Source organism: Apteryx rowi, unplaced genomic scaffold (genome assembly GCF_003343035.1).
Source record: "Apteryx rowi isolate R43461 unplaced genomic scaffold, aptRow1 scaffold_59, whole genome shotgun sequence".
Lineage (NCBI taxonomy): Eukaryota > Metazoa > Chordata > Aves > Apterygiformes > Apterygidae > Apteryx > Apteryx rowi.
In genome coordinates, this window is record NW_020450860.1 from 3,351,002 (window position 1) to 3,378,729 (window position 27,728).

At 35.4% G+C, this 27,728-nt stretch overlaps 1 protein-coding gene across 2 annotated transcripts in view; it reads right to left on the reverse strand.

The window, feature by feature from the left end:
• The window catches only part of DIAPH2 (diaphanous related formin 2), a 292,492-nt gene that overhangs the window by 80,767 nt on the left and 183,997 nt on the right, over positions 1 to 27,728 (reverse strand). For both annotated transcript variants that reach the window (XM_026082669.1, XM_026082670.1), the window contains exon 26: positions 15,342 to 15,477. In XM_026082669.1, coding sequence (XP_025938454.1) covers positions 15,342 to 15,477 — 136 coding nt within the window. The remainder of the gene's footprint in view (positions 1 to 15,341; positions 15,478 to 27,728) is intronic.

Here is a 27,728-nt window from a genome sequence, read left to right on the forward strand (position 1 = left end):
AAAAATACAAAAATATGGGGGAAAAAGCGTAACAGTGTTCACCTGGTAGCATGCAAGGCCTTTAGGACAAATTTTTGAAGAAAGAATAATTAGACACAGAAAGATAACAGAATATGAGATTAGAAGAACATTTTAGGTCTTCCAGAGACAATAGATTAAATTTATACTTTCTGTAATATGATACATTGCACTTTATTTGCCTAGAGAAGTTCTCTCTCATTTATCTAGTCTTCAGCATTTGATGTAATGGCATATTAAATTATTAGTGAAAGCTGGAAAAAATGGTCATTAGTAAGAGATCTAGCTGGCTGAGTAACAACAAAAGGTTGGAAGGAAGCTTTAACACTTGAGAGCTCACAACAGAAAATCTCCCCAAACCTCTCCTTAATTTAATATTCTAATTAGAGAATTTGGCATACTAACAGATGACATACAAATGGGAAATATTAACTTTTCAGAAGATCAGGACTTGCATAAGTCTTGGAATAACACAATAAATTAAAATAACAGTAATAAAATGGTCATGCATAACTTCAGGTGCAAGCCACGAGTTCTTCATCAGGAAATGACCGACAACTTCAGCGTAAAGAGCWGACCAAAGCAACAGCGGAGAATGACCACTCCGATCAGTCTGTTATGATGGGGGCGGGGGGCCACAGAACACTCTCTATTTACAGTAATAATCAAGAATGACTAATGCAATTTTATGAAACACCAGTAAGATTTGATTTAAGACATGGTATACGAGTTTGGTCACTGCATTCACAGGAGACGAATCAAAACTGGAAAAGCCTTTATAATAACTAGGGGACGGGATTCAAATGAGAAGTGCCTAAGGCAATCTGATTTCTTTAGGCTACATGAAACAATCACTGAAAAGACACATGATGAGTGATTCGAAGCATAGCAGGAGATTACCTTCCAAGAGAGAAAACAGAGAAAAAGGGCAACTTAAGCTTACAGGCAGTTTTGGTGCAGCAACAAATAGCCACAAACTGGCAAAGGAAAACATTTAGGCTGAGAGTTAGAGGGAGCATCTTTGCCATCAAAAATGATGCTCTAGAACATATTCCCAAATAAGACTGGGGGGATAAAGTCTAAAGACATTAAGGATGATACAAAAAGAATTCTGAAAGGAATTATGTGATATAGCACATGGGAGATCAGGGAGGGGAGTCGCACGACCTGCTCAAACCATTGAGCCTAAAGCAGCAATCTGCAGCTTCTTTTTGATGGGGTAACTTTAAAATTGGTGAATGACAAAAGGGTGAATGACAGTGCAAGMAGCAGCCAATTAATGGCACTTATGCTGCTGTGTGAGTTACAGAATAAAGAAAATACACAATTCCTGGATATCTGTAATTGGAAACTAAGCCCACTTAGCACTTTTGAGCAAGTGCTTTTATTTTCAAATGTCTTGTAGTGCAGATATGACCTTTAAATTTATGAGGAAGAGTTTCCTTCCAAAAGACAAATAATTGTCTGTTTAGACTATATATCAAACCAAATATATATTAGAAAATACGTGATCAAGTAAGACTAGACTGTTTTAATTTTTCTTCATATAATACACTGAATTCAAAACATTACAATCCATTAGCTATTTATTTCTAATTTAAAGTACTCTGCAAGAAAGTAAACATCAGACAGGAACAAAGCATATAATCTATTTCCAGAATATTATTTTTAAATTTCACTTTTCCAAAGATAGATAATCTGTCCTCAACTCAAGCTGTTCTCCTTTATATTTTATGCATCAACAAATAGTACATGGAAATGGAATGGCAATATTAACTTTACATTTGCAAATGTTTATAGAAACAAAGCCAGGAAATAAACATTAAAAAAAATAAAAGTAAAATTGATTTAAATGTGCCTTTGCMTGTGCTATATTATCTCAGGACAGAGTGTTCCTACACAGTTCCTTAAGCCGTCCTTTATAAAATAGAAAATCAAGATCAAAATCAATGAATGAAGGACTAAATGTTTCAAGCATGCTTTTAGGCAAGTCCTATCATCACTAACTGGGTCTCCTTCCCCCTTGTATGTGCATTTAACTTTTTTAAATGTCACTTTCCTTACATGGAATTCTCTCTTCCACAGTTAATTAAGACAGAAAACATTAAGACAACAAGATGCTTTGCTTTTCTGCGYGTCTCACTGTTGCTTGTACTCACTGTGCAAGAGTTAGGGTAAAAACAGTTCAAGCAGTTCACACAGATCAGAGATAGTACTCATCAAGCATTTCAGGGTTTTTAACCAACACAAAAAACTATATGAAGCTGACATTTAATATACCTCTGGAGCACAGCAAAGTGATTTCTAAAAATAATTAATTGAAACAACCTGCTCTTGCATTGTATTGTGACTATACCTGAAGTATATATACAATTAAGATTCCTCAACTTAGGAGAGCAATAATCTGCATGATGCTAAAATGACYGAGATGACTGTGTTACAAATGTAGAAAACAAAAGTTTGAGAATGACAAAGAATGTTTACTTTAATCATATTTTTCAAGGAAGAAATGCAATCCTTCACCTGGTCCTGCAGCCATTCTCTTTGCTTCAGAGTTTCTTGGAAACAAAGGAACTGCTTCAACACGAGGAACCATGGAGATGAAGATAAAATATTTGCTATCCATTTGCTATCACTGCTAGCAACTTATGAAATACAGCTCTTGAATTATATTTAGCATCCTTTTTGTCGATATTCTGTTCCTTTATTGCTTCCTGACAAATCTCATGTGAATCTCAGAAAAAACCCCTAACACCTCAACCTTGACACCTATACCTGCCTAYATTAAATGCAAAATAATTTTGTTTCCTATATATAACTTGTAACATCAGAATGAAAGTTAAAGGTGTAAAAATATATAGCTAAAATATCATTCTTTGTTCTTCTAGTTTGAGTAGCAATCGAAGCTATAACTGAGCCTGGAAAACAGTTTCCGTAACTGCTGCTAAATTTCCTATTGGAATTGGAAATGTGTTTAGTCTGTTTTAGGCTATGAAGGTTTTGAAACCATTCTTGCAATTAAAAAGAAAAGACTACTGCTGACAGATCACACGGGAAGACATGCAGTAGTGCCCTGTTTAGGAAGTAAACTGAATCATGAATGAGAACTACACAGTTGGCATAAGGATGGGAATTGCATTTAACTTCTTGGATTGCCTCAGATACAGTAGGCATCCTTGGACTTGCTTCTGTGCTGGTGGCTAGCTTTGAACTTCATGGAAGCTTTTAGTTTCACTCTCCTTCAAACAAGCATATTGAAGTGTCCTAAAATCAGGTCCTAACCTTCTTCAAGAACAGGAATATCGATTTCACAGAAGCCAAGCTCATTTCTTACGAGCTAATTCCAAAAGAATTTGAAAAATATTCAGTTATATTGAATTCTCTAAAAAAACCTGGTGAAGTATTTTTACTTCATTTTTACTCTATCACAAAATATAAAGGAAGACTTTAAGTGAGGTTTAAAGTAAATTTGGAAGAGCTTTTCTTAAGCATTGTCTCCAAATGTTGCAAGTCAGCTATATGTCCATGCTCTAAATAAAGTCTTCCTTTTCCCTGTTCAAACTGTTCAGCACATACTAGACAACTGATTCAGAAACATAAGCTTCTGATTTAGATTGGAAGAACTAGATCCCAAAGTTGGACAGGAGGAAAAAAATAAGTTTACAATAAATTCAGGTGTTATCCTGTTCACTGAAAACTCTTCACATGTGTAATACAAAGATAAAAGCCTACCGTGGTACACAGGTGAATATGGAAGTAAAACTGTAAATCTTAACAATTACTACTATCTTTATACAAACAAAAGATCATCTATAAAGCAAGTCAATTAAGTGACTGTAACACGCTCCGTCTATTATAATTTCACAAGTTTTATTTTTTTTCTTGACAAATTTTGCCTCTTTTTTGTGGTCACTATCACACACAGTTTTACCTCAGCCTTCGGGATATCATCACCTATCAAAAGGGTAGGAATAGGCATCTTCTAACAGATTTTTCAGGACCTTCATGATGACTGCTTTTTAAGGCTCCAGGGGAAAGAAGACTTTTTTTTAAATGAAATATAATAACTGGGGTAGCACTTTTGACTAGTGATGATAAAATGAGAGAACACAATAGCCCAGGCTTTTTAAGTTACTTTAATTATTTTGGAGAACAGACTACAGAAATGCCACTTTGTTTGAGGCCACCATACTACAGCTCATCCCACGCATCCAAAACATGATGCACCTCCAAACTATTTGGTTTCTTGGGTTCAGGTTCACAGCCAGTGCTCGGGGGGGAAGCCCTCAGAGAACACCTGGGAACACTCTCTTATTTCTGGAGCACTTTTCTGCCTTCACTTTTCTTTGTCCACACTGACTAGGTGAAGACTGCTAAGGGAATGCTCACAGCTTCTAGTGGTGGCCTTTCATTTTCTAGTAAAGACAATATCCACATGATCTTGTTCATTTGCAAAACATCTTGTACATGTATTAYAACAAATATATTAGTTGCAAACTAATCTAAACCAATAAAACCATAACCATTCCACAGTCATTTGGACAAAAATTTATAGGAAATTCCCAGAGAATTTTTCATAAATTAGGGCCCTTACTGAAAGAGTCTGGCCAAATATCACTTCAGGTAATACATTCTGACTACCTGCCTGCCTCTTCTGCGAGTGGTTTCAAAATCATTCTTTTCTTCACATCTGGCACTACACTGTTCTGCTTTGAACTTTTAAATACTTTTAACAAGTTATATTTCAATAGCAAAAGGGCCGAAACATTTCACAGCTCTTCCAAGGTTGAGATGAGTGCCCTGTATAAACTTAAAAAATGACTTTTTATTCATAATTAGTACAGGAATTTTTAATTGCAATATATTCTTTTAAAAAGGTCAGTTTTCAGTAGCTTTTGGAAAGTGTGTATTTGTGTTCTCATATCATATTTGCATTTTATTCATTTGCTAAATTCATTTTGCATGCATAAAAAATATCTTTAGGAAGCAGTMTTCCTCATCATTTTGTAGTAGAAGACAATTTCATGACTATTATTTGCTTTTTAATTAAAGAAGAGCAAGTTAGGACTGTATGACTGATAAGTGAACCTGTACCTCGTGTCAGTTTACAAAACAAGGCAAACCCTTGCTCACATACCAATTAAGCTCATTGTTTACGATAACCTGATCTCAGGCTTATGTAAAGTTAATAGAATGAGAAAAATGTGCTTTGTTGTACTGGCAGGCCATCAAAAGCAATTTTTGAAACGCATTYGCTTTTTCCTTTCCTGAAAACATCACAATGGTCAAGGTCCACTTCAGCAGGAAAGTATCTAATTGAAATGCATCAGCATTATCTCTGCGGCCTTATTCTGAAGGGACTTATGCCCCTTGCAAGGATGATTTTCATGAAACTTAGAAAAATAGGCTTTAAGGCAGATTACTTAGTAACAAATGGGAAGACTTTGCCTCTATGTGGGAAGGAAAAGATTGTGCAACTCCAGAATGAAAGAAAAAAGGCCATATAATAGATGCCTGAACAATTATACAACTGCAATCAAGTTCTTCTACTGTTTGAAGGTTAGATTTCAGTTACAGTACTAGGTAACTTTTAATTTAGGTGATCAGCAGATATTCAGACACAGCACATAATCCCGAATCCCTTTAGCATTAGAAAATCATTTTCTTTTAAAAACTGCTTATAGCTGAACAACTGTTTCAATATTTCAGGAAGAAATGAGTCTTGAAAACACATTTTTGTGTTTTGTGCAGGGGAAAGTTCTCACACTTTCTTGTTGATATATATATATATTACTATATTACTTTAATATTTATAGTAATGAACTCATTCAATTTATACTGAAATTATTCAAAGTCCTCAGACAATCCTATAAGCAGTAGCCAATCTTACACTAATTGATGTCTTGAAAATTTTCAGATTTCGGTGCCAGAATCAGAAGCAGCCAATGTTGATCAAAAATTTATTTGGGATGCTGGGATTTTTCTATTACTGATCTCTTTAAATTAAAAGTGCTCCACAGACTTTTTCCTCCATGTAAGAATGCACAGAAAGCAGCAATGAAGACAAAAAAGTAATCCAGCAAACTCTGAAGGACTAAAGGAACATGTTATATATAGAAAATGTCTCCTCTCTAAGTAACTGTCCATTTTTCAGTTCAGGTCGTCTGAAACTGACATTAATTTTTCTAAACATATTTCTAGACAATAAGTGTTGTCAGTTTGYCAAGTTGCTATTCTCTAAGAACAACAACACAAGACAATTGCTTACATTTTAGGCATTTAACATTCACGTCTTTACACTGTTGATCTATCATATGCAAAACTCAACTTCTTCCTAAGAGGTCTAATTAYCAAGGCAACGTGACAGACGACACAATATTTGCCAGAGAGGAATTGTTCTGTGCAAGCCTTTCTTCCTAAACAAAACAAAACGAGAATTCCTCCAGCTCACCAGTTGCTATTACTGAGTTTGCAAGAAAGAAAACTTTGAGACATACATATTTTATTCTAGAGCAAAATCAACAGCATGTCTAGTTGGGAATCACTTATCTGTCATCAGGCAGCTTCCAGAATTTTTGGCTGGTTCCTGACAGCCCAGTCAGTGCATCTAGACTTTATCACACATTTACTCTCAGAAAAGGAAGCAATTAGTCCAGGCTACACTGCTGAACTAAATTTCTTAGTATTAATTTCTTTGTTTGTGTGTGTGTGTGTGTGTATGTATGTATGTATATATATATTAGAACATATCTAGAGAAAAGTACCACAGCAGCTGTTGAGCTGTAACTTGTTCATTTGGTTGAATCCTTTCCACATGGATTCAAAAGTGGCTCTGAAGAAACCTATGTGGTTTTCCATGATTATTAACCRTCCTGAAGTCAGATTGGACAAATACTGGATCTGAATATATGCYGACATTAAGACTTACCAGCATTTAACATGGGTAGCCTGAGATGTTTCCAACAAGAAACTTACTGTTGACCCTATGATGTCAAGATTTACTTGAAATCTACCTGACTAGCCCAAACGTCGCTACGGAAAACTTCACTCACAACAATAATTATTATAGATTTTATGCTTACAAAAGATACAGAAGATATTAGAAATCATTGCATAGTTTTAGAACYAACTCATAATCTAGAGCCCAGCCAATGACCTTGAATATAAATGTCCCTATCAATACAGTTACACGTCTGGTTATACTGGTAGAGAGCAACTATTGTTTATGTGACTCTTATACAAAGTTTCTAGTTGATTGTTTCTCACTACTATGTTACTTCATTGTCTAAAGAGATCTGTTGGTTTTAGCTTTTGATTGCTCTCATGCAAGTCATCTTTTATGTGGTACAGTTTCACAAGAACTATATAGCATAGTCTGTASACCGAAGACAAATGTTACTATATAATGCCTTTCACCTTATTGAATATGACACTGAATAACGTCTCTACAGCTTTGCAGTCTGAATTCTAGACTTGCAAACTTGCACTTTTATGTTTATTGCCCATCCTGCAATTTAAAAAAAAAACATATTTCAACTTTCTGCTTTTTACAAAAGTGTATCTAATCTGGATACAAAATTATAAACAAAGTAGAGCCTATGTTTATACTGCACTTCTAAAAGATCAAATGCAGTATGTTCAGAATTTTTTTAAACCTTCTCCCAGTGGATTACACAGCTTAGCAATTACCAGCAATTTAAAGTAGAAAGTCTGATTACACAACAAATACTAACAAAGTACCACTGAAATCAATGCCATAAAGTAGAGTTAATTTAATTGGATATCTACATTTGAGAGAAAGAAATAGGCTTTTATCATTAAAACAAATGTCCTTTGGGGTCTTACAGAACTTTTCCTTAGGAGTATACACTGCCTCATCATCAGTCTTTTAAATTATCTTTAACTACTATGATTGTATTGGGGTGCAACATTACACTAACATTTGTGAGAAGCTTAAAACTCTTAGCACTTTATCTGGAAAATATAGCACTTTATATGGAAATTTATTATTAGTGAAGATTCATTATRATATATATTGACAAATGAACATTACTGAATTCATTAAGCTAGCTTTATGTATACTACTGTTAAAAAAACCCTTTTTTGATWTTTGATAGTAAGCTTGCAGTACAAAGAGGCTCATCAACATGGTATTCTCTCCTAAATAATTTCAGAAAACACACTTGTGAAAACAGTATCTTAACAGTCCTATTGGAAATTATATTCTATAACTACAGAAAAAAAAAATCTTTCCATTGAGACAGAATTTAATCATCACCTCCCATTACAGTCAAATAAAACTTCTACTTCACAGCACTTCTATGTGCAATTCTCCTCCTTGTCATCCAATTCCTGGACAAAACTTACATTCRAGAAATAGCTAGCTGATCAACTAATTTAATTATTTCAGAAATTCTTTTTAAACTTAAAGTTCTACATGACTATATGTTACCTAGCAATTGAAATAAAAAATAGCCCAGGTATCTTTAAGAGTAACAATGATAAACACATTTTGAAATAATAATAATTTATCCATGTAAAAGCAAAGTTGAATTTGCTAGAAAACTACACTAGAAGTTAACACTTGTTACTGTTTAAACAGTCACCAAGAAGCCTATTTTTGAGAGAAAAGTATTCAGTTGTTCTCTCTTTCTGTACCTGTAAATATTCCAGAGCTCTAATTTCACTGAGTGTAATCATTTTATTTTTTCTCTGAAAAATTACCTCATGTAATTTCTTCAGTTTGCTTGCAGGGTACCACATGCAGTATTCATAAAGAAATTTTCCATTACAAATTTTTTTAAAGGTGAGATTAAATTTTAATATCTAATTTCTTTTTATCTTCCACTCAATGCTCATATCTATTTGCATCTCTCTTGAGCTGGTTTTGACCCATATTAATAAAAACATTTATAGTAATTTTCATTCCTTTCTCCTTTTCCCATTTTCAAGATGTCTTCAAACAAAGACAWAAATGAAGCTTAAAAATTTGGGGGAAATCATGCAAAATTGCTTTGAAGATGACTAAAATCGAATTTCACCCTGGTTCTATAGATGATCGCATTTAAGCATAATGTAAATCTCCATCTGATTTTTCTCTGTGAACACTACGTTTTAGGACAAGTGCAGCATACTCAAAACAGTCCATTGACATGAAAAGCATGACTTTCAAAATGAATTCTAACATTTATCTCATTGGCATCCAGCATCACAAACTAACAATTTGTAGAATGCAAATATGCTCATGTTATATTACTCCAGATATCCTATGCAACCACTGGTCAACATATAAACTCAAAGTAGTAAGGCTAAGATGCTAACATTTCAAAATCATATGCTTCTCATAATAAATTTAGTATGGATTTTTGTTTATACTAAAGGACATACAAGAAGGACATAACAATTAGAAAGGAACAGTGTCATTAGAAAACTGTAGCAAAAATGACCTTCTTGATTTGTATCCTGCAACAGTCAATGCAAGTGTAACAGTTCAATAGAATTACCGTTGACACTAGTCTGGGTATATGCACTGCTTGAATAAATGGCATGACTTATACAAGAATATTTGAAAAAGAAAAGCAGGAATATCCATCAGCCACTAGCAAAGAACTTCATTTCCATTATCTTCATCTGCATTAGGGGAGAATGTTAATATGTCTTCAAAACAATTAATTCAATACTAATTGGGACTGAGGAAGCTCATTCTAGCTTTTATCCTCATACTGGTAGTTAAAAGGTGATCTTAATTGCCATGGTAATCAGATATAATGAAGAGCAAAACGGTTTCTGATTAAATAGCATTTGCATCAGAATTGCTGTAACACGCTTTTCAGCTCCCAGAAAGCTGTCTTCAGTTTTTTCCCCTCTCTTGTTCACATATGCACATGGAAGCAATGTGGCAAGAATTTTGCAGATGTTAAATCAGACAAAAGTCACGAAAGACTAGGTATAAATGCATAACTATAGCCCAGGCTGCCACAGCCCTCAAAAAATAGGAAACTGCTGAAGAACAGCCATAAAGAATGTTCTCTTTCCATAGAGCTAGTAAGTGCTGAAGAAAAGACGACATGCAAGCTTCCCCCCCCCACCCCCGAATTTCTATCATGTAACAAGAAAGAACGGTTCATGATTTAGAATGAAATTTGGGATTTCTGTTTGTATGAGTAAGTCACTTAAGACTTTCTGTGCCTCCATACCTCACCAGCAAAGCAGGTATACAAAAGTACCTTGCTAGTGCAGGAGACACAGTAAGCAGATGCTTAAATAATAGCAGAGTGAGGAGAATGCCAGAAAGGAGCAAATATTCCCTAGGGCTGCAGCTGCAGCTGAGGGGGGGCAGCTGAAGAGCCACAGTGGGACTGGCTGGAAGTAGCCGAGTAAAAGAGTTGCCAGCAGGTCYTGTCATGGCTTTGACTGCATCACAGATTCCTAAATCAAAGTGTGAGACAGTCAGTTACTACACAAAGGGGAAGACAGCACTAATTAGAATTTTAAAAAATGGGAGGTTTTAGTATGAAACAGCAGGTCCCACTATAAGTTGTTTTCAGCTGTAGTTTAAAATCAGCTATACATGAAATACACACTTTCATTAAGAACAGTTTAAAACTAATCCCCAAAAATAAATTAATGAAAATAAAAGTAGAATTCCATGGCACTATTAAAATTTACTTCTCTCTCAGACAAATTCAACAAATCATAACAATTTTGATAATAGAATTTTTTGAATTGCTATTTTTTAAAATGTCTTCAAACATCTAGTTTTATACAGATACTACTATTTTGTTCCATTTTCCTTTCTACCTAAAAACAGCTCATGTGCATCTACAGCTATATCCCTAATTAAGATAAATTCATTAATTTCAACTAAAGAAGTAACTTCCAATAGAACTGAGTTCAAAATAAAACACAGGCTCAAAAGATTTTAGTCTCATTGAAYGTTTACTTTTGATTAACTGGGAATGAGTTAACCTTTCCATACGTATTAACGTGCTTATTTATAAAAAAAAAACCACACACACACTTATGTAACTACAAGCTTTCATGCGGTGAAGAGGAGTGTAAGTGTTGGATAAGTTCCTGCTGTAAATATTTCTTTTGGAAGGTATGTGTTGATTTTTTTACCTGTCAAAATCAGCCTGATACTGTTTTTTATGTAAATATTGATATTTTGAAAACATGGACATATTTTAAGAGTTACAATTACTCAAGCTTGCACAACAATGTCATCCAGTTTAAGTCACTTGAAAGCAGATATGGAGTTGAGAGGTTTTCTGTAACTTTATATTCCTTTACCCTACACATTTAGGAACATTTAGCAGGATTTACGTTGTTTGGTTGACACCAATCATATTTATACGATACTTCAAATAGGCTAGGCACTCCACAAAGCAGTAAACAGCAAATCGAGTGACCTGGTCTTTAAAATATTGGCAACTCTGAGGTTTTTCTATAACTAGGAATTGCACAGGGCAGTTCCTGTCTCTGGCCACACTGCAGTTTTCTGATCTCTTAATTATGCCAAGAAACAGAAAAGCAATTAATTCTAATCTGGATTCTTCAGGTGGCCACAAAAAAATTGCAGCYGCATAACTGGGTAACGGCAAAAAATCAGCTTACCATAAAAYCACACCCTAAAAAGCTGGAAAAAAACATAGGAACCCTATTGCTCTGATTTGAAAGGTCGTGCACTAGAATTTTATTCCTGAAGATATAGCTAGAGAAATAACTGAAACAGAGTTAGGTTAAAACACCCTTTGGGTGAAAATCACCTTGTCAAAATGACAGCTTGAGAGGACATCTGTCTGCTTTCTCTAAGTCTTCTGTGTCATATTAGCTTAGAGAAATTTGCAAACTATTTATATAAGCAGCAATAAGCATGAAGAAGTGAGTATTTCCAGGAAAAATAGTAACTTGGCAAAAAAAMCCATTAATTGAATATCAATGCCCTAGAATCCTGGAGGGATGGATCTACCCCACGCCCCACCCTCCTGCCGTGGCAATACAGTTGTAATCTGTGGAATGTATAGTTCAATATATAGCCGTTTAAACACTGGAAAAAAAAACTTTAGAAGTACTAGATTGATTTTGTGTCACTGGTTTAGAAACATTAGTTATTTAAATGACAGTTTCAGTGCATTTGGTAATGTACAGTCATTCACGTGTTTGCAGTTTCAGTAACAGACCGAGAACCAGATTACAAAATTAAACTTCAGTTATATCTGTTGATAGAAAAGATCTTTCCTGATGAGAAGCAAAGCAGGCTATCAGCATATTGAAGTGTCCGCAATACTACCAAGCATGGTCTACTCCTCACCTGCTAAAAATGCAAGGGYGTAGACAGATGCGCTCCCACTGACTGAGCTGCAGCAATTTGAAAAGGTATAACCTTAATCTGGTAGCTACTGCCCCTAACCAGAGAATATTAAGTGACCATCTTAACTCCAGGTGGGCTTCTCATCCTTTCCAACAGCTAGTAAAACATGCTAGCTGACATTGCCTTCAGTGGGAGTTTAAACTAACCTCTCTCAGTAGCCTTCAAACACATTGGTAAGGGGAAGAGTGACAGAGGGATTTGTAGATTCTTCTCACCCCGCTCAAGGGAAAGTGCCTGTCCATAATACAAAGCTTTTCAAAACTATCAGGTGACAGACATTAAAGAAAAAGTTAGTCAAATGCTGAGAAGAGTGGTCTAGAGAAAGTTGCATTAGATATCTTTTTCATAGAATTRTTTTTACAAATATACAAAACACCTCTTTATGCATCTTCTGTTTAAATTTGTAATTATATTTTGTTTATATTTAAATGGAAATTGATAAGAAGAATCTTTATAATACGTAAAATTTAAGTTTGTCATTTATCCAAAGCCAGAGTTGCTTGCTGAACCTATGCTATTTTCATGCAGTGTCACTGTCACTTCAAGCAGAGCCAAAAATAATAGAATATGTGGTACCACTGTAGAAAGCCTCAAAACTAGCCCTACAGAAGTCTCTCTAAAAACAACAGAAATCAATAAAATGAATAGCAAAGCTCTGAGACTTTGTGACAAAATCACTTGTACAAACACAAACATTTTTACTAGACTTTACATAAATAATTTGTTGTCTAYCATTGTATCCAAGTTAGAGTATATTAATATAAATTATTTTAAAAATCAGAATGCAAAGAATGAAGGTACTGGGAAAAACAACTTATCACCATCAGCAAATACAAGAGAGAATATTTTCTGATTTCTTAAAATATAATTAGTAGTAGTACATATAAAGATGACCACAGAGTAAGAAAAAAATTCAGCTGGGAACCAAAGATAGCTCCCCATTCTTAGCAATTTTAAATTGTGAAATGTCTGAGCAAAAAGTGATGACATTTGTATATATATATCAATACAGATAAAACAGCACAAGCTGCTAAATGATTGTAAATACGATTCAGTCTGACAAACAAATGTTTATGTAGACAATACCTTTATCAGGTATATCGATAGTAGCACAACTACATAGCTGGGGCTTTTGTCAGTATAAGAATTTGAGTTAAAAATAAATAAAAATGAATTAATGGTTCAAATGTAAATAGCTGCATTGATGCAAAAAACCGCATGGAGGAAAACTGTGTAGATCAACTGCGGAGAGGAGGCTTCAAAGTGCACCACAGAATGTGCGTCAGCTACTCATGTTGGAGAAAATGTCAGATTATGTCAAGCACTGTGAGTCATATGTACTTTCTGTTGTAATGCACAGAGAAGCACATAGGCAGAACAAGGAATGCCCCCTAAGTTCAAAAAAAAGGGGGGGGGGGAAGCATGCTGGCGACAGCATGACATCTTTGGATTCTCTTTCCTCTTCGCAGTACATAGGGATAATGCAAGGGAGCTGGGGAAGAAATGGTTTTCTGAAGTGCTTCCATTAGATCTATGTGTTTCCACTAGAGCTCTGTAGAGGCCACTTTATGCCTACCATCATTCAAAGCAAAGACTGAGGGTGAAGCCTGCCAGGAATACAGATCRTAGAGGATCACGGCTGCCAAGCAGCAAGGGGAGGTTGGCTAACATCCTTCAAGAGCTGGCTGTCAACACACAAGACTTTCACTAGTGACGGGAAATGTGCTAATATGGCAGAAATATTAGCATTCTAAAAGTATGCAACACCAAAACATATTGCAAGTTTTAGGTGACAATATTTCTGTCCTACTGCATTACCAATGACTGAGAKTCTGAACAGTACCTGGCCCCTCCGTGCCTCTGACTGCGTTCACCTCCACAGTGATCCTCTTACATGGTGGAGTGGGTCTGTCTGCCTGGCCTAGTATTTCTCCAGTGTTTTTCATCCTTGTATAAATTGACATTTGTTAGATACCGCACATACGCCGTTGAGAGGAAGTGTTATTTCAAAACTTACCTCATATTTTATCCATCTCCAGCATAACACTATGTCAGTTTGTCACAGCTATACAGTTTACTGCAACATCATCCTGACACAAAGTTTATATACCACCACATCTTCTGTAAAGTTCATCATAACCAACCCCCCCGCAGTATCTTGCCATGAGTGTATCTGTCAGACTGTTCAACGGACAAAAAGGACAGTTTTCCAAACTAATGGAAATAAAACAAAAATGCAGCCTAAAGTCATCTCTTGTATAATTTAACTTATAGTTTTATCACCTCTCCTTACCTTCTAGAGTGCAATAGGTGAAAAATACAGCATATATTTTACAACCTCTGCAAAACATTGATATTAGGGACCACCTGATTCCTCCGGTTTTCTTATTCTTTTCTTAGGGTGGCCTCATGCACAATATAATGTTCTCACAGCTGACAAACTCGACACATTGCTTTTCTATTATGCTGAAATGTCACTCTGTACTTAGGTGTGGAGCTGAACCAGATTTTCCAGCTTGTAATAGTACTGTTGGGACAACATCCATTATAATATGGAGCCTCCAAGCTCAAAAAGAAGAACATTAATTGACACACTATCTTGATTATAAAAATGTTTACAGAATGGAATTAACAACAAAACAAGAAAGATACTTTTTCTTGGAAGTAAATCCATATAAAAAAATCAATTAACTGCAACAAATGAAAACAAGCCAATAATTCACAACAAAATGCCTTGAAGGGAACATTACATATATCAGGTGACAGATGCAGAATTGCAAGATCAGGTAGGCTAAAACAAAACAGAAAATTTTCACTTAAGAAGTTTTTTTTTCCTTGCTTTTAAAACAAACAGTAAGTATTTTTGGTATTTATTTGGAACAATCTTTGGTCTGTTATTCCCCACTTTTTTTTCTTTTAACAAATCTCTCTACTAAAAATGATGCCTTACCTTTGTTCATATCAATCAACTGCTGCTTCTTCTTCTGCCGCTCCAATTTCTCTCGTTCAGCCTTCTCTTTTGCCAGCTTGGCTCTCCTAGTTTTCTCCTCTAGTTCCCTTTTTTTGTTGTTGTCTTTTAACGCCTCCTGCATTAGACAAAATGAACATGGTAGTCTATACACTGAGGAAAACTAACAATATTAATAACCAAACCAGCAATAAAAATAACTTTGCTTACACAGAGAAGTTTATCTGTGGGGCTGCACTTTATATCTGTCTTTTTTAAGACAAGATTTGTATGTGTTTCATTTTGTTGAGCAAACAACTTCATTTTGTGAACAAATGAGAAAAAAAGATCAGATACATATGAAGTGTAAATGATTATAGTTTGAAGAAAGCAGAAATTGCAGAAATATCTGTTTTAAAGAATTACTGAAAGTTGCTGTTCCAATCAATCCATGAGATTTTCAAATACATGGTCTCCACTCATAGCACCAAATTAAACTGTATTTATCAGAGCATCCGATAAAAGGGAAAAAATGGAAATTAGTACCTAATACTTCAACTACAATCAACTACAACTGCAGAGAGAACAAAGCTTACAACACTATTGATACACATTAGCAATATTAGACCATCAGAAAAACAAAAAAATTGAAATAGCTTTGCATTTATGGTGACTCAACAGGTTCCAAAGTATTCAGGAGCAACATGTTTGCTTTATTTAGTTAAGTTCTAAATATAGGTTAAATCAAAACCTTGCTATTAGCAAGGATGAGCAGAGGGAAGCTGAGTTCCCACTAAAAGGTACTTCAATTACAGGTAGCTGAAATTCAGTTACTGTGATTTAAGCTACAGTTCCTCAGATGTTTTAGTTAAGATATCCAGAATAGTCTGGATCACTTAAATACACAAAACACACTGAAATTTATAGAAGATATTTGAACTTATAGGCTAAGGCTCCAAATCTAAAGTCTCTGCATCCACACGTTACACAAATTACCAAACTAAAAACTACGAATTGAAGAGAACGTCCCCACATATAAACCTTTCCATGATCTTGCCTGTATCTGGTCTATAAAACATCCTTCTTCTCCAGATAAGGTTAGTTTTGATTTCCTACTCATCATTTCTTTGCACAAATATCTTCATAACCCCTATTACATTGCTTGCTCTGTCTCTCGCTCTCTCTCTCGCTTTCAAAAAAAAACAACTGAATTCCCTTAAGCTGTTCCTCAACATACTAAATTTCTCCATAGTTTTTTCTCTCTTGAAGATTCATTTATCATGAAGAAATTCACTGAAATCTGTCATGATGGAATTTCACTTAATGTCATAGATGCACATGATAAATGTTAGGTGTAATTTTCTTGTCTGATTCATATTCACAACTTAACTGCTACATATTTATTGCTCTTTTTCCTCTCCAACTCACAATATATTCATTTCCTCTGCCTATAAGCAACATAGATCTGAACTTCAGATGATTTCAGGAGTCCAATACATTATGCGCAATAAAGTAATAACACTAAAAAAGGTATCGGATCCAAAAATGTCCAGCGTTAACAAGGCGCATGCTCATTAATGCTTCAGCTTAAAATGATAAACAGTCAATACTTATTAAGCACAGGGCACAGAATAAATGGTTTCTATTTTAACATTTCTTTTTCCTCCTACAAATTAGAAAAAATCATACAAGTTCATAAATACATAAAAAGCAAAGGATTTCTTTGTGGATATCTATGTAAATATTCAAACAAATACATCTGCTGTTATTCCACAAGTAAAACAAATATATCTGTTGTTATTCCACAAGTAAAATTCCCATAGGAGATCTGAGGCATAAACTGGTATTAAACAGCCCATTAAATTCTTCAGAAGTGGCATTTCATAAGATTATAAATGGAAGATCACTATTCTGTGTGCTGTGAACATGCTAGGAACGAAATATGGGCAACAACTGTCATTTGCAAAAGAAAATCCCATCTAAACCACTTCTAAGTGTTAAGTTTTATATAAATCATATCAGTGCTTTGTAATCCAGCACTCCCAAGTACCTCCAAATACTGAATACCCACTCGTCCAGGGGACGGCACATTTCAGTATGGACATGCCATTTCAAGAGTTCACTGAGGTAAAATACTAGTATGGCACCTTACTTACTAACTGAGACTGCTTTGCAGAGGTGCTGGCTAACACAGTTACCAGTGACATTAATTGCAGATCCCTGGGAGAACTGGACAAAGAACTGTATTTGCTGTACCATCACATAGCCAACTACGCTGACAAAAACAACCCTTTTTTTCTAGAAAGGAGAAAACAGTATTAAATGAGAAAATCAATGTTTTATCCTTTTGGGTTTTGGACAGGTCTGTGTCTGCACATTCAATCACACTTGACAGAGATTTCGTTTCACTGCAGCTTCACAGGCTGTAATGAAAGTAAATGCCCGCGATCGTATGAGAGAAAGCTAATAAGCGGTGTCATGGCTGAACAAACTAGCGCCCACTAGCCACTGACATACTACGATTAGATCATGGATTCTGTCACATTTCATAACAGGAAGGCTACAGTAGACTCAACTAAGAACTATAAAAAACAAGATCAAAAGTTCTTGTATGTGGAAATTTACTTTGGGCCAGACTCTGAAAGTCCCAGTTGCAAGGGGGGTTATAGGAAGATACACACCGCAGTTCATAAACTATGCTGGCTACCAATGATTTCTCAGACAAAAGTCACTCAAAATACAGATTTAATCTTCTTGAAGATTTGTAAGATTTGTAAGATAACAAAACAGTGATAAATGTGTGCGAGAGTGCACATGTGTTCACGTACCTACGCCCGCCCCTTCACATACAGGCAGGCATTTGTACATACCCACAAAAATGAGCAAAAAAAATCCACATGACACAGGCACAGGTAGCACAGGAAGAGCAGAGAGGTCAGACAGCCCTGTCCTTTAATTCTTCAAAATCCCCCTTCCTTTGTATTTTATTTTCTTCCAGAATAGAAATGTTTTAGAACATCTTCATATATCACTACTCCCTTCTCAGAAGCAGCTCAGACACTAAAAATAGAGAGTCAGGGACAGCAGGTAAAAACCCACCATGTGCTGATCAGAAATACCAAAGCTTTTTCTGACCGACCTGGCTCAGGTACAGGTTGCAGCAAAGGGGTATTACAACAACGCACCATCTGGAGGGGTCGAACGGGGCCCTCAGCGAGGCAGGAGCGAGAAACCCCTGCAGGGCGTCACGCGCGGTCGCGTGGTCGTCGCTGCTCTCCGTCCGTCAGTCTGACTCCTAACTGTTTCGTACTAGTTATGTCATTTACCACTGTAGATTTAGGCAGAGGTGGATGAAAGCTTGAAATAAATCATCATTTACAAGAACTCTTCAAGTTACTTACATGCTGAAAGCAAAATAAATATACATTCATCTGAATTTATAAACATATTTTACATTTGAATTAATATTGATAACAAATTTGATCATACTTTTTTGGAAGCTGATTGAAGACGGTTATGAATAAAGATAGAGGGAATTCTGACTCATGTATATAGTGATTTGTGCAGCATTTGCTCTGCCTGAATTATAGCATAAATCATGTAAGCTTTCTTCTACAGTTTTACTAGAAAGGGTTTTTCTTCTCTCTCTTGTGGCTTCTATCTCTTCACTATTTACTCTTTCCCAACTTTCTGGACCTCCAGACTGTGGAACAACATAACAATTTCTACTATAAAGGCGACGTGATTCCGCACACGCCTCACCACGGTGCGAAACGTGGGCCCTCCTCCAGGTCTAAAGGCGAGCCCCGCTGTGCCAGACCTGCGCTGCCATTTACCCAGCACTCAATCTGCCATCAGGTACCTGCACACATTTCAAGGCCAATGTTTTCAAACAGCAGGAACAAACTAGTTCTACAAAAACTTATCTAAACAGTAACATCAGCAGGAACTCCACCTATTATAACATAAAAAGTAAAAATGTGACCAAAATTGAGAATCACAAAATTCCTTTTAATGTTACCATTAAGTTTGAGAAAAGCTGAATTTGTTGAGTTTTAAAAAGACATCTATCTGCTTTTATGTATGCTGCCGACTACATGTAATATAATCAACTTACCACCATTTATCCTGCAAAGTAACAGGAGGTATGACTTCCATTTTTACTTTTATGTATAAAAATGCCACTTTAAAATGAATTTCTAAATCATTTTAGTAGCATAATCTAAAGTGTCCACAGAGAATGAATTTCTGTGTCCCTTAAGAACATTTTTACAGATAGCAAAATTCACTAGCAAAAAATAAAATTAAATACCTTAATTTCTATATCTTACAATCTCCCTCAACAACTTTGCCATTTCCATTTTTTACACTTCATCCATGTTTTTATGCGTTTCATGTCTTAGAGAAACCTTATTTCCCAAAGTGCCACAAGCTACTTGTCAGTGATAAAACTCACTTTGAGTTGTAATAAAAAACTACAATAAAAATATTACTAAAAAAAGTTGGCCCATTTCAGTGGGATCCTCTAGTTCACTCAACCAATAGCACAGAGACGAGCGTGTTTTCTGCTCTTCCTGAACTAATGAGAATACTCGTCGCGTACCTACCACTGGGAGAACAGAGCAGTGCTTCCTGCAACCCTGCCATTGCAAGGATAAAAAAAATGCCACCAGAACTCTGTGTTTAGAAATATTGTTCTACTGCATACGTGCTGGTTCACTTGCACTGCCTACTGCACAGAGGTCAAGTCAGGATTGCTGGAAGAGATCAGGATCATGTTATCATTCACGGTTCACTTTATTTCCCATAAAAGTCAGAAATAATATGTTTCATCATCTTTGCAGGAAATAAGGTCTTTGGAGGGTTGGGGAGTGGGGGCAGCCACATACAGAGGAATTGAAGACAACATGCTTAAGCAGCTAAGAAAATAATATTAGGGAAACAATGCACTAGGAATCTAGTTTTGTAAGTCCTTTGAAAAGAAAATATAGAGAAAAGCAAATTGATCTGAAGGTTTTTTTCACTTACGTCAATTTTAAGAGSTCTTCTTTTAATTTTTTTAAATAAAAGCATGTCTTTGAAATAACTAATAACTTAATTATAGTTCCTACTCTAAAACACGTCTGCTAACTTCCAGCTGATCTTTGCTAAATACACATAACTATCATTTGGACTCTGATTCTTTACAGAGGAGTTCACATACCAAATGCTTAATTTAGGATAACCAAAGCACAGAAACGTATGCATTAAAACCACGCATTACTGTTGAGCAATGTTTGAATCTAAAAATTAATAAAAACTGTGTGTTAATAGCATCCTACCACTGGCAGAAACAATCCATTCATCTTTTGGTATTTTCCTGTTAGTGGGATTCTTCAGTTTTTGCTGTCATATTCATGACAGAAGTGGAATTTTGTGTACCAGAGATAATGGCATTAGTAGCCACCTAAAAAGTTTTGTTTGACCATAAAAAAATACTTTTTTCCTCCTCAGACTTGAACTTGTGGAGTACACAGAAAATTTTCAGATGTAGGAAACTGAACACTATTTTTACAGTTGGATAGCATTTCCATCTGGCTGAGGAGAACATAGAAATCGGAGAGAAACAAGGAATAGAGACCAGGAAGAAATACGGAAACCTCCTTATGCTTTCACCTTTCTTTTCTACCACAGACTTTTATACTTTTTCCTCTATATTTATTTACTTCCAAATTGTGTTCTTCAATGGAATTCTTATAATATAATGTAGTGCAATTCGAGGTTATGGGGGTATTTGAGTACTGAATGCCAGAGATACCCTTTCTATGCAAGTCTGCAGGTCAAGTTACCCAATTACTCAAAGGCAGAGACCAGTTTTAATACTGAAAAAAAAGTTTCTGTAGTTGCAAATTGAGAGAGAGAGCGAGAGTGAATGAGAGAGTGAGCGCAATGCATTTTTGTTACTGCAATGTAGCATGTAGCTCAACAGTGACAAAGCATATACTAGTGTTGATAGGTGTACACTACCCAACTATATATACACACACACATATTTTGGGCAAAAAATATAAACTAAAGGGCAAAAACTCAGCCTTAAAGGGCAAAAAAATTACATAATAGTGTAACAGTTAAAAACCAGACACAAATGTCACAAAGCAAGACACAATTCAGAGTTAAGAATAAAAGCTTTCCCAAAGGCTCTGGGAAATATTTCGAAAAGTACTCATCCAAATACTGTCTTCTCAAACATATGTAAGCCCATACAAAATCTAAAACCAATGTCAAGTGAATCTCAACAAACAGAAACATGTTCATTGTTTAATGAAACAGCTCAAAATTATTTTTGTCTACAAGAGGGCTTTATCATCTATTCTCCTTTGCAAAAAGATCACTGCATTTAGCATTACATCTCCATGAGGAAAGCAGTAAGTATGAAAGAAAGGCTGAAAAATCATGTCTGATGTTGCAGTTGTCTTTTTCAAGATTATGTTTGAAGGGCGAGTTGATTAAAGTTTATTTTAACTTTAAATGAAGTTTCTCCTTTTCAGTCAGGGTACGAGGAAAAGGGGGGGGGGAAGGGAGGGGGAGGAAAAAAAATCAGTGAAAACAACTGAATCAGATGCTACAAATTTTTTTCCCCATGAATAAAGACTCATGATGCAAAGCATTTGCTTTGCTATGCAAAATTTCTTGCACTGAAATGTTTGCGTTCTTTAGGAATCTACTACTCTCCATCATGTAAGTAACATATTGTAACTTGTTTTCCTAGATACTTGACTCCCCCCAAAAACCAAAAATTTTAAGTATCTGTAGAAAAGATAATTTAGAATTTTAAGATTCACTTTGAAAATCTACTCAATAATCAGGATAAAACCTACTTTTTGATTAAAAAATATTTTAAATAAAAAATTTAATTCTGATGTAACTATCTACTATTCACAGTCATGGTATTTATAGACAAAGTATTTTGTGAAGAAGTAGACAAATAAGACTAGTTATTTAAAGCTTCTTATTTTTATTTATATATATAGCTCTCATACACAAAGCCTCTTCTGGTGCTAATTAAGATCCTCTATTTTGGTCGGTGCAGAAGAGCACGCAGTTTTGCTATTTACATGTAGAAAGGATCTCTGAGCTTTTTTAATACAAAACAAATGATTGTCTCTACTAGTAGAGAAAAATGTTAGCAAGAAAAATTATCTGCTGCTAAGACAGCTGGCTGAAGGGGCATGCAACCTGATGCTACCCCTTGTGTTTATTAGGATTCACTGAAGTAAGGCTCTTGCACTCAGTCTTGCCAACTTAAAACTTGGCTTCCTTAAGAAGCAACTAAAAAATTAATGCATCTCTTACATGCCGTACATAACTTGAATTTTAACAGACAAACAGGTCTTTGCACGCAAACTGTGTTGTAAATAGCCTCTCAAAGGTAAATTAAAAATGAGAAGAAAGAAAACAAACCATAATGCAGACATCTCCTTGGATATTAACAGTGCAGTTGGCTACAAAGCGGTCACGCGCCAATAATGAAGGCTGCCTGTGATCCCTCAGGCCTTCCTTAAATTTGCCTCGCAACCGCAAAATATGTGATCTGAAGCTCCAAGAAAAAAAAAAGAGCCTTTTTCCATCATAATTCATTAGGAATAGTGAACTCTGATTAACTGGAAGTTAATCTATAGCAACAGAGTTTAAAATACAGCAGATTGTTCAATCAGTTCAGACATACAAAAATATGTTTTTCATTAGTATTCCATGGAGGATAACATATCCAAATACATTGTTATCCTTATGACAATAATGGAAGAGAGATACAATAAGCTGGTATTAAACAAAAGCAGATAAATGGAATTTCTTGACGGGTGGGTATGAAACAGTAAGTAGGAAAAATTATATTTGGGATACCACCCCGTGGTTCATGCATCGAGGCATTACATCTGACATGGAACATCTTAGGGACACCAATGGAAATTAAGACTTTTGGAAAATGTTGCTGTTCAGGTGGGGAGGAGGGTTCTGCTATCGACTTATAAGCAGCATTGCAAAAATACTGAAAACAATCTAGCAGTGTTAGGTAAAAGAGGTCTTCCATGTTTAATGAACAAAGTTCAAGGCTAACAAGCAAAAACCATCTATACTGTACATCTTAATTACTTAATATTATACATTTGAATAATTACTGCACTAAATAGCCCTCAAGTGGACAGACTTGGGACTGCTTTAATAGCTCTTTTAAATCAATATTTGGATATCATAATTGACACACGTCTAATTCAAGTTATTACTGAAAGAGGGGGAGAGCTGAAATACATATTTACATACTGACAAAACTGTATTCTTGCCATTTAAAGTAAGAAAAAAAAGATTTTTAAGCAAAACAAAAAAATGTAATTTAGCTGCTTTGCTAAAATCCTAGCAGAGAAATCAAGGACCATAGCAGACTGTGGTCTGTTTCATTCCAAATACTGTTTCATTACAAAAAATGATCTTTGTGAGTTAAGGAAGAGACAAATCAGTAGGCCAGCACATGAAGCATTCCATCACTGCACAAGCACAATCTATTAAAATTCTTAACAATCATGTACTCATTTTAAGGTAAATCTGTAAAATATGTTCCTAAAAATGCATAAATGAAGTGGGAAAAGGGAATTATTTTGCCTCATAATGACCTTGAACACAATGTGTTGAAAGAATTCAGAGTTTCCTACTAGAAATTCTTGATAAATCAGAGACAAAAGACATTCTTGACGAAACAGAGACTGTGAGAATTACTAAAGGACACAGTCTACATTTATATAAAATATTTAAATACCAGAAGTAAAATCTTCCAAACCCATGGATTTTCAATGCTCCCTTCAAGAGCTGATGGACTATCTAAAGAAACTTCAGCACTACACCCAAAAGAAATGGTAAACACAGAAAAATACAACACTGAAAGGATATACTCACTTATCTGCAAAATTCTTCTCAAGGTTTCTTATACCTTCCACTTTATGTTTCTTATTATAATTTGACAGAATAATCCAATTCTAACAGTTTGGTTTGGATTTTTCTAAACATGATAAGCAAGCAAATACAAACTTAAGGAAGTGAATAATTTACTACAACATCAGCAAGCTAATTGAAGATGCAATAACAGTGATCAAACTGAAATCACAATTAAGTCAAACAGATTCAAATGATCAAATTATTATCTTAATACGATATACGAACACACAGAACGATGAGGCTGACACTACATGAAATTCCCTCGTGGAGATTTTAAAGAGGTTACCTTTCTTCTAACCCAAGACCCAAAGAGAGCATTTCAGGCAATAAAAGGCACTAATGCGATGTGTGAATGGTGTAAGCATCTGTAGATTGTAAGCATCTTTTATGGAGATGTCTCTTTTAAATGTAGAATCTTGCCAAAGGGAGTCACTTAGAGCAGGTAATGAAGTCTTCTGGTTTACAAGAGGTCTTTAACATCTGTGTTAGATTTACAATTTAAGTATTGCAATACTCAAATTCCCAAACTATGCCTGGTTTCCAGAGTGGAATGCACAATCCTTACTGAAATGTTATAAACTTCCAAGACAATGCCTAGGAATGATGAGATGATTGAATGAGATGCACTGAGGTCAGCACACTGACTGGAGAGCCAGCTAAAACTAGTTTAAGGAAAATGCTAAAGAGTTTTTAATCCTGTCCCTTTTCAAGATTTAGGGAGCTTAACACCATAGTTTCCTCTAGACCATGTTTTCCTATACTACTTCTGAAAACAGCATTCAATCAAAGACCTTACTAACATTGAACATATGACATCTATTGCATTTCCCTCAGCCACAAGGCCTATCACTCTGCTACGGAAGCAAGTTAGAGTTGTCAGAAACAAATCCCAATCCCATCTGCGTTACTGCTATTCCTACACTCACCTACCTAAAAGTGCTTGCAAATGCAATATACTTTAATTTACTGTTTAAAATACATCTTTTGGACATCTTTCAAGAGAAATGTCACTTTTACCTGTTACATCAGACCACTTCTCATCTAGTAGCTCTAACAACTTGTACATAAAGTTGATGTGTTACTGCCCATATCTGAATTCCTTTGCTTCCAATATGATACCACTATTTATAAACTTTTCTAACCTATACCCAACTCCTGATTTGTTAAAGATCATGCTAAATAAAAGCTCCTAGCCACAAGTTGGACATATACACTCAGATGACAATTTTGAGAGCTTATAACATTACAACATGTTTTGGGGTTTTTTTTGTGCTACATACTACTTCTTAGTAAGGACAACATTACAGTTTTGATACGGCCTCTTAAGACATTTTACTGGAGAAAATACTTCCTGTTGATTATTCTTTATTTTTTCATGGCTTTCTGCTAGTTAGAAACTGATATCTTTCAGACTACTTGAAGGAACTGCTGCTTTTTAGGCAGATGGAAGAAAACATATCCCCAGACAAAACAACCGAGGGAGAATAGTGAATACATAGTTTTTTATGCCACTTCTGAATTAAACTCAATTTACTAGGTTGAAACCTGACAATTCACCGTGAATTTATATACTGTCTCTTATAATAAAACATATTATGTATTAATCTATGCATTATATAGTCACTCAATTATATTACTGTAGCCAATGACCCACTATATCAAGGGACACTTTTCAAAAAGCCACAGAGAAGCAGTCCCTGCATCACAGAGCTTGCAACTTACTTTGAAGCAACTTATAAGCAAACAAATATTAGAAAGAAAAGGGCTTATAGAGACATTTATACTTCAGATGCTGAATCTACTGTGGTGAAAAAGATTTTTCTTATGAAGGCAGTATAACAGATGCTCTGTTTACTGGCTTTTACAGAGCATAAATCTTATAAAACTTCAGAAGACAAAGGTCCTTGTGGCCAATAAAAATTGTCAGTTTATGTATGATTTAACATATTCTATTTTTTTTTGGAGTTCCATTTTCTGGATCTTAYAGGGTTACTGTGAAGTATCACAGCCACATACTAATAATCAGTYGACAAAAAAGGGCAGTTTATCTCATCTCTGATATTGCCAATTGATGAGTCACTCATATCTGCTTAAATACTTACTTATACTAGAATACATCCCTTTCTCCCTAATTACAGTTATAATGTAATTTAAAGATTTAATTCCTTATTCAAACAGCTGCATTTACACAAATGTTTTCTACATGAGGGAAGCAGTCACCATCGATAATTTACCAGATATCAAAAWATCATTCCACTGAAGAAGAAAAGAGCTTCTCTGAATTTCATAACAGCTGTGCCTCTAGATGCCTGTTGTTAGCTCTTCAAAGTCTACCCAACTATTCTAACAGACATTATCACAACATTGGTTTTAGACTCAGAATTCACCTTTAAGTCTATCTGCATTAAAGAGGGAGGCCATGGAGCAAAAATTTCTGAAACACCTGATTTATCTTTAAGAGCTGTATGAGAAAAAAGGAAATCAGTTCCTGTCCAATGCTAAAGTATATATTTCATACAGCTTTAATGAAGCRTGCAATTTGATTAAAGGGAAACTTAGGTATGTTTGTAAATGGAGGCAGGACAGATTTGGTAGATGTCTTTAATACACTATTAGCAACAGAAGCAAACATTTAGAAAATAACATAGATTTAAAACATTTCAGATCATATGATAAAACCTTGTAAGAGACAGTTAAAGTGAAAAACCAAACCAGAAAAGAATGAAACGGCATTTTGCTTCAGGCACCTGAATAATCGTTACTTGGGAAGAGCCTCAAACTACACCAAACCAAATGGAACAAGCTGCAATTGTCCTAAGRTTATCTTGCAAACCAAGGACAATGGAAATTTGAGTGCACTTTCAGCGGAAGAAAGGACTACATGAATATTATCTAAAAACCATGTTTCCCTCAAAATAGTCCTAAACACAAAAGGAATATTCTTACTCAGTGGCTCTGCTATTTTAACTGTGAAGAGAAAAATAAATTATTGCTACCTTTCAAATCAATTTCCCTGTTATTTTCAGCTCTGACAGAAGAAGAGAAACATACTTTTTTTCAGGCTTGATTTTGAAYTGTGTTCCATTTGCAAAGGAAAGTCACACAGAATCACAGAACAGCTGAGGTTGGAAGGGACCTCTGGAGATCATCTTGTCCAACCCCCCTGCTCAAGCAGCGTCACCTAGAGCACATTGCACAGGACCCTGTCCAGACGGCTTTTGAATATCTCCARRGAAGGAGACTCCACMRCCTCTCKGGGCAACCTGTTCCAGTGCTCTGTCACCCTCACAGTGAAAAAGTTTTTCCTCATGTTCAGATGGAACTGTCTGTGTTTCAGTTTGTGCCCGTTGCCTCGCGTCCTGTCGCTCGGCACCACTGAAAAGAGACTGGTCCCATCCTCTCGACACCCTCCCTTCACATACTTGT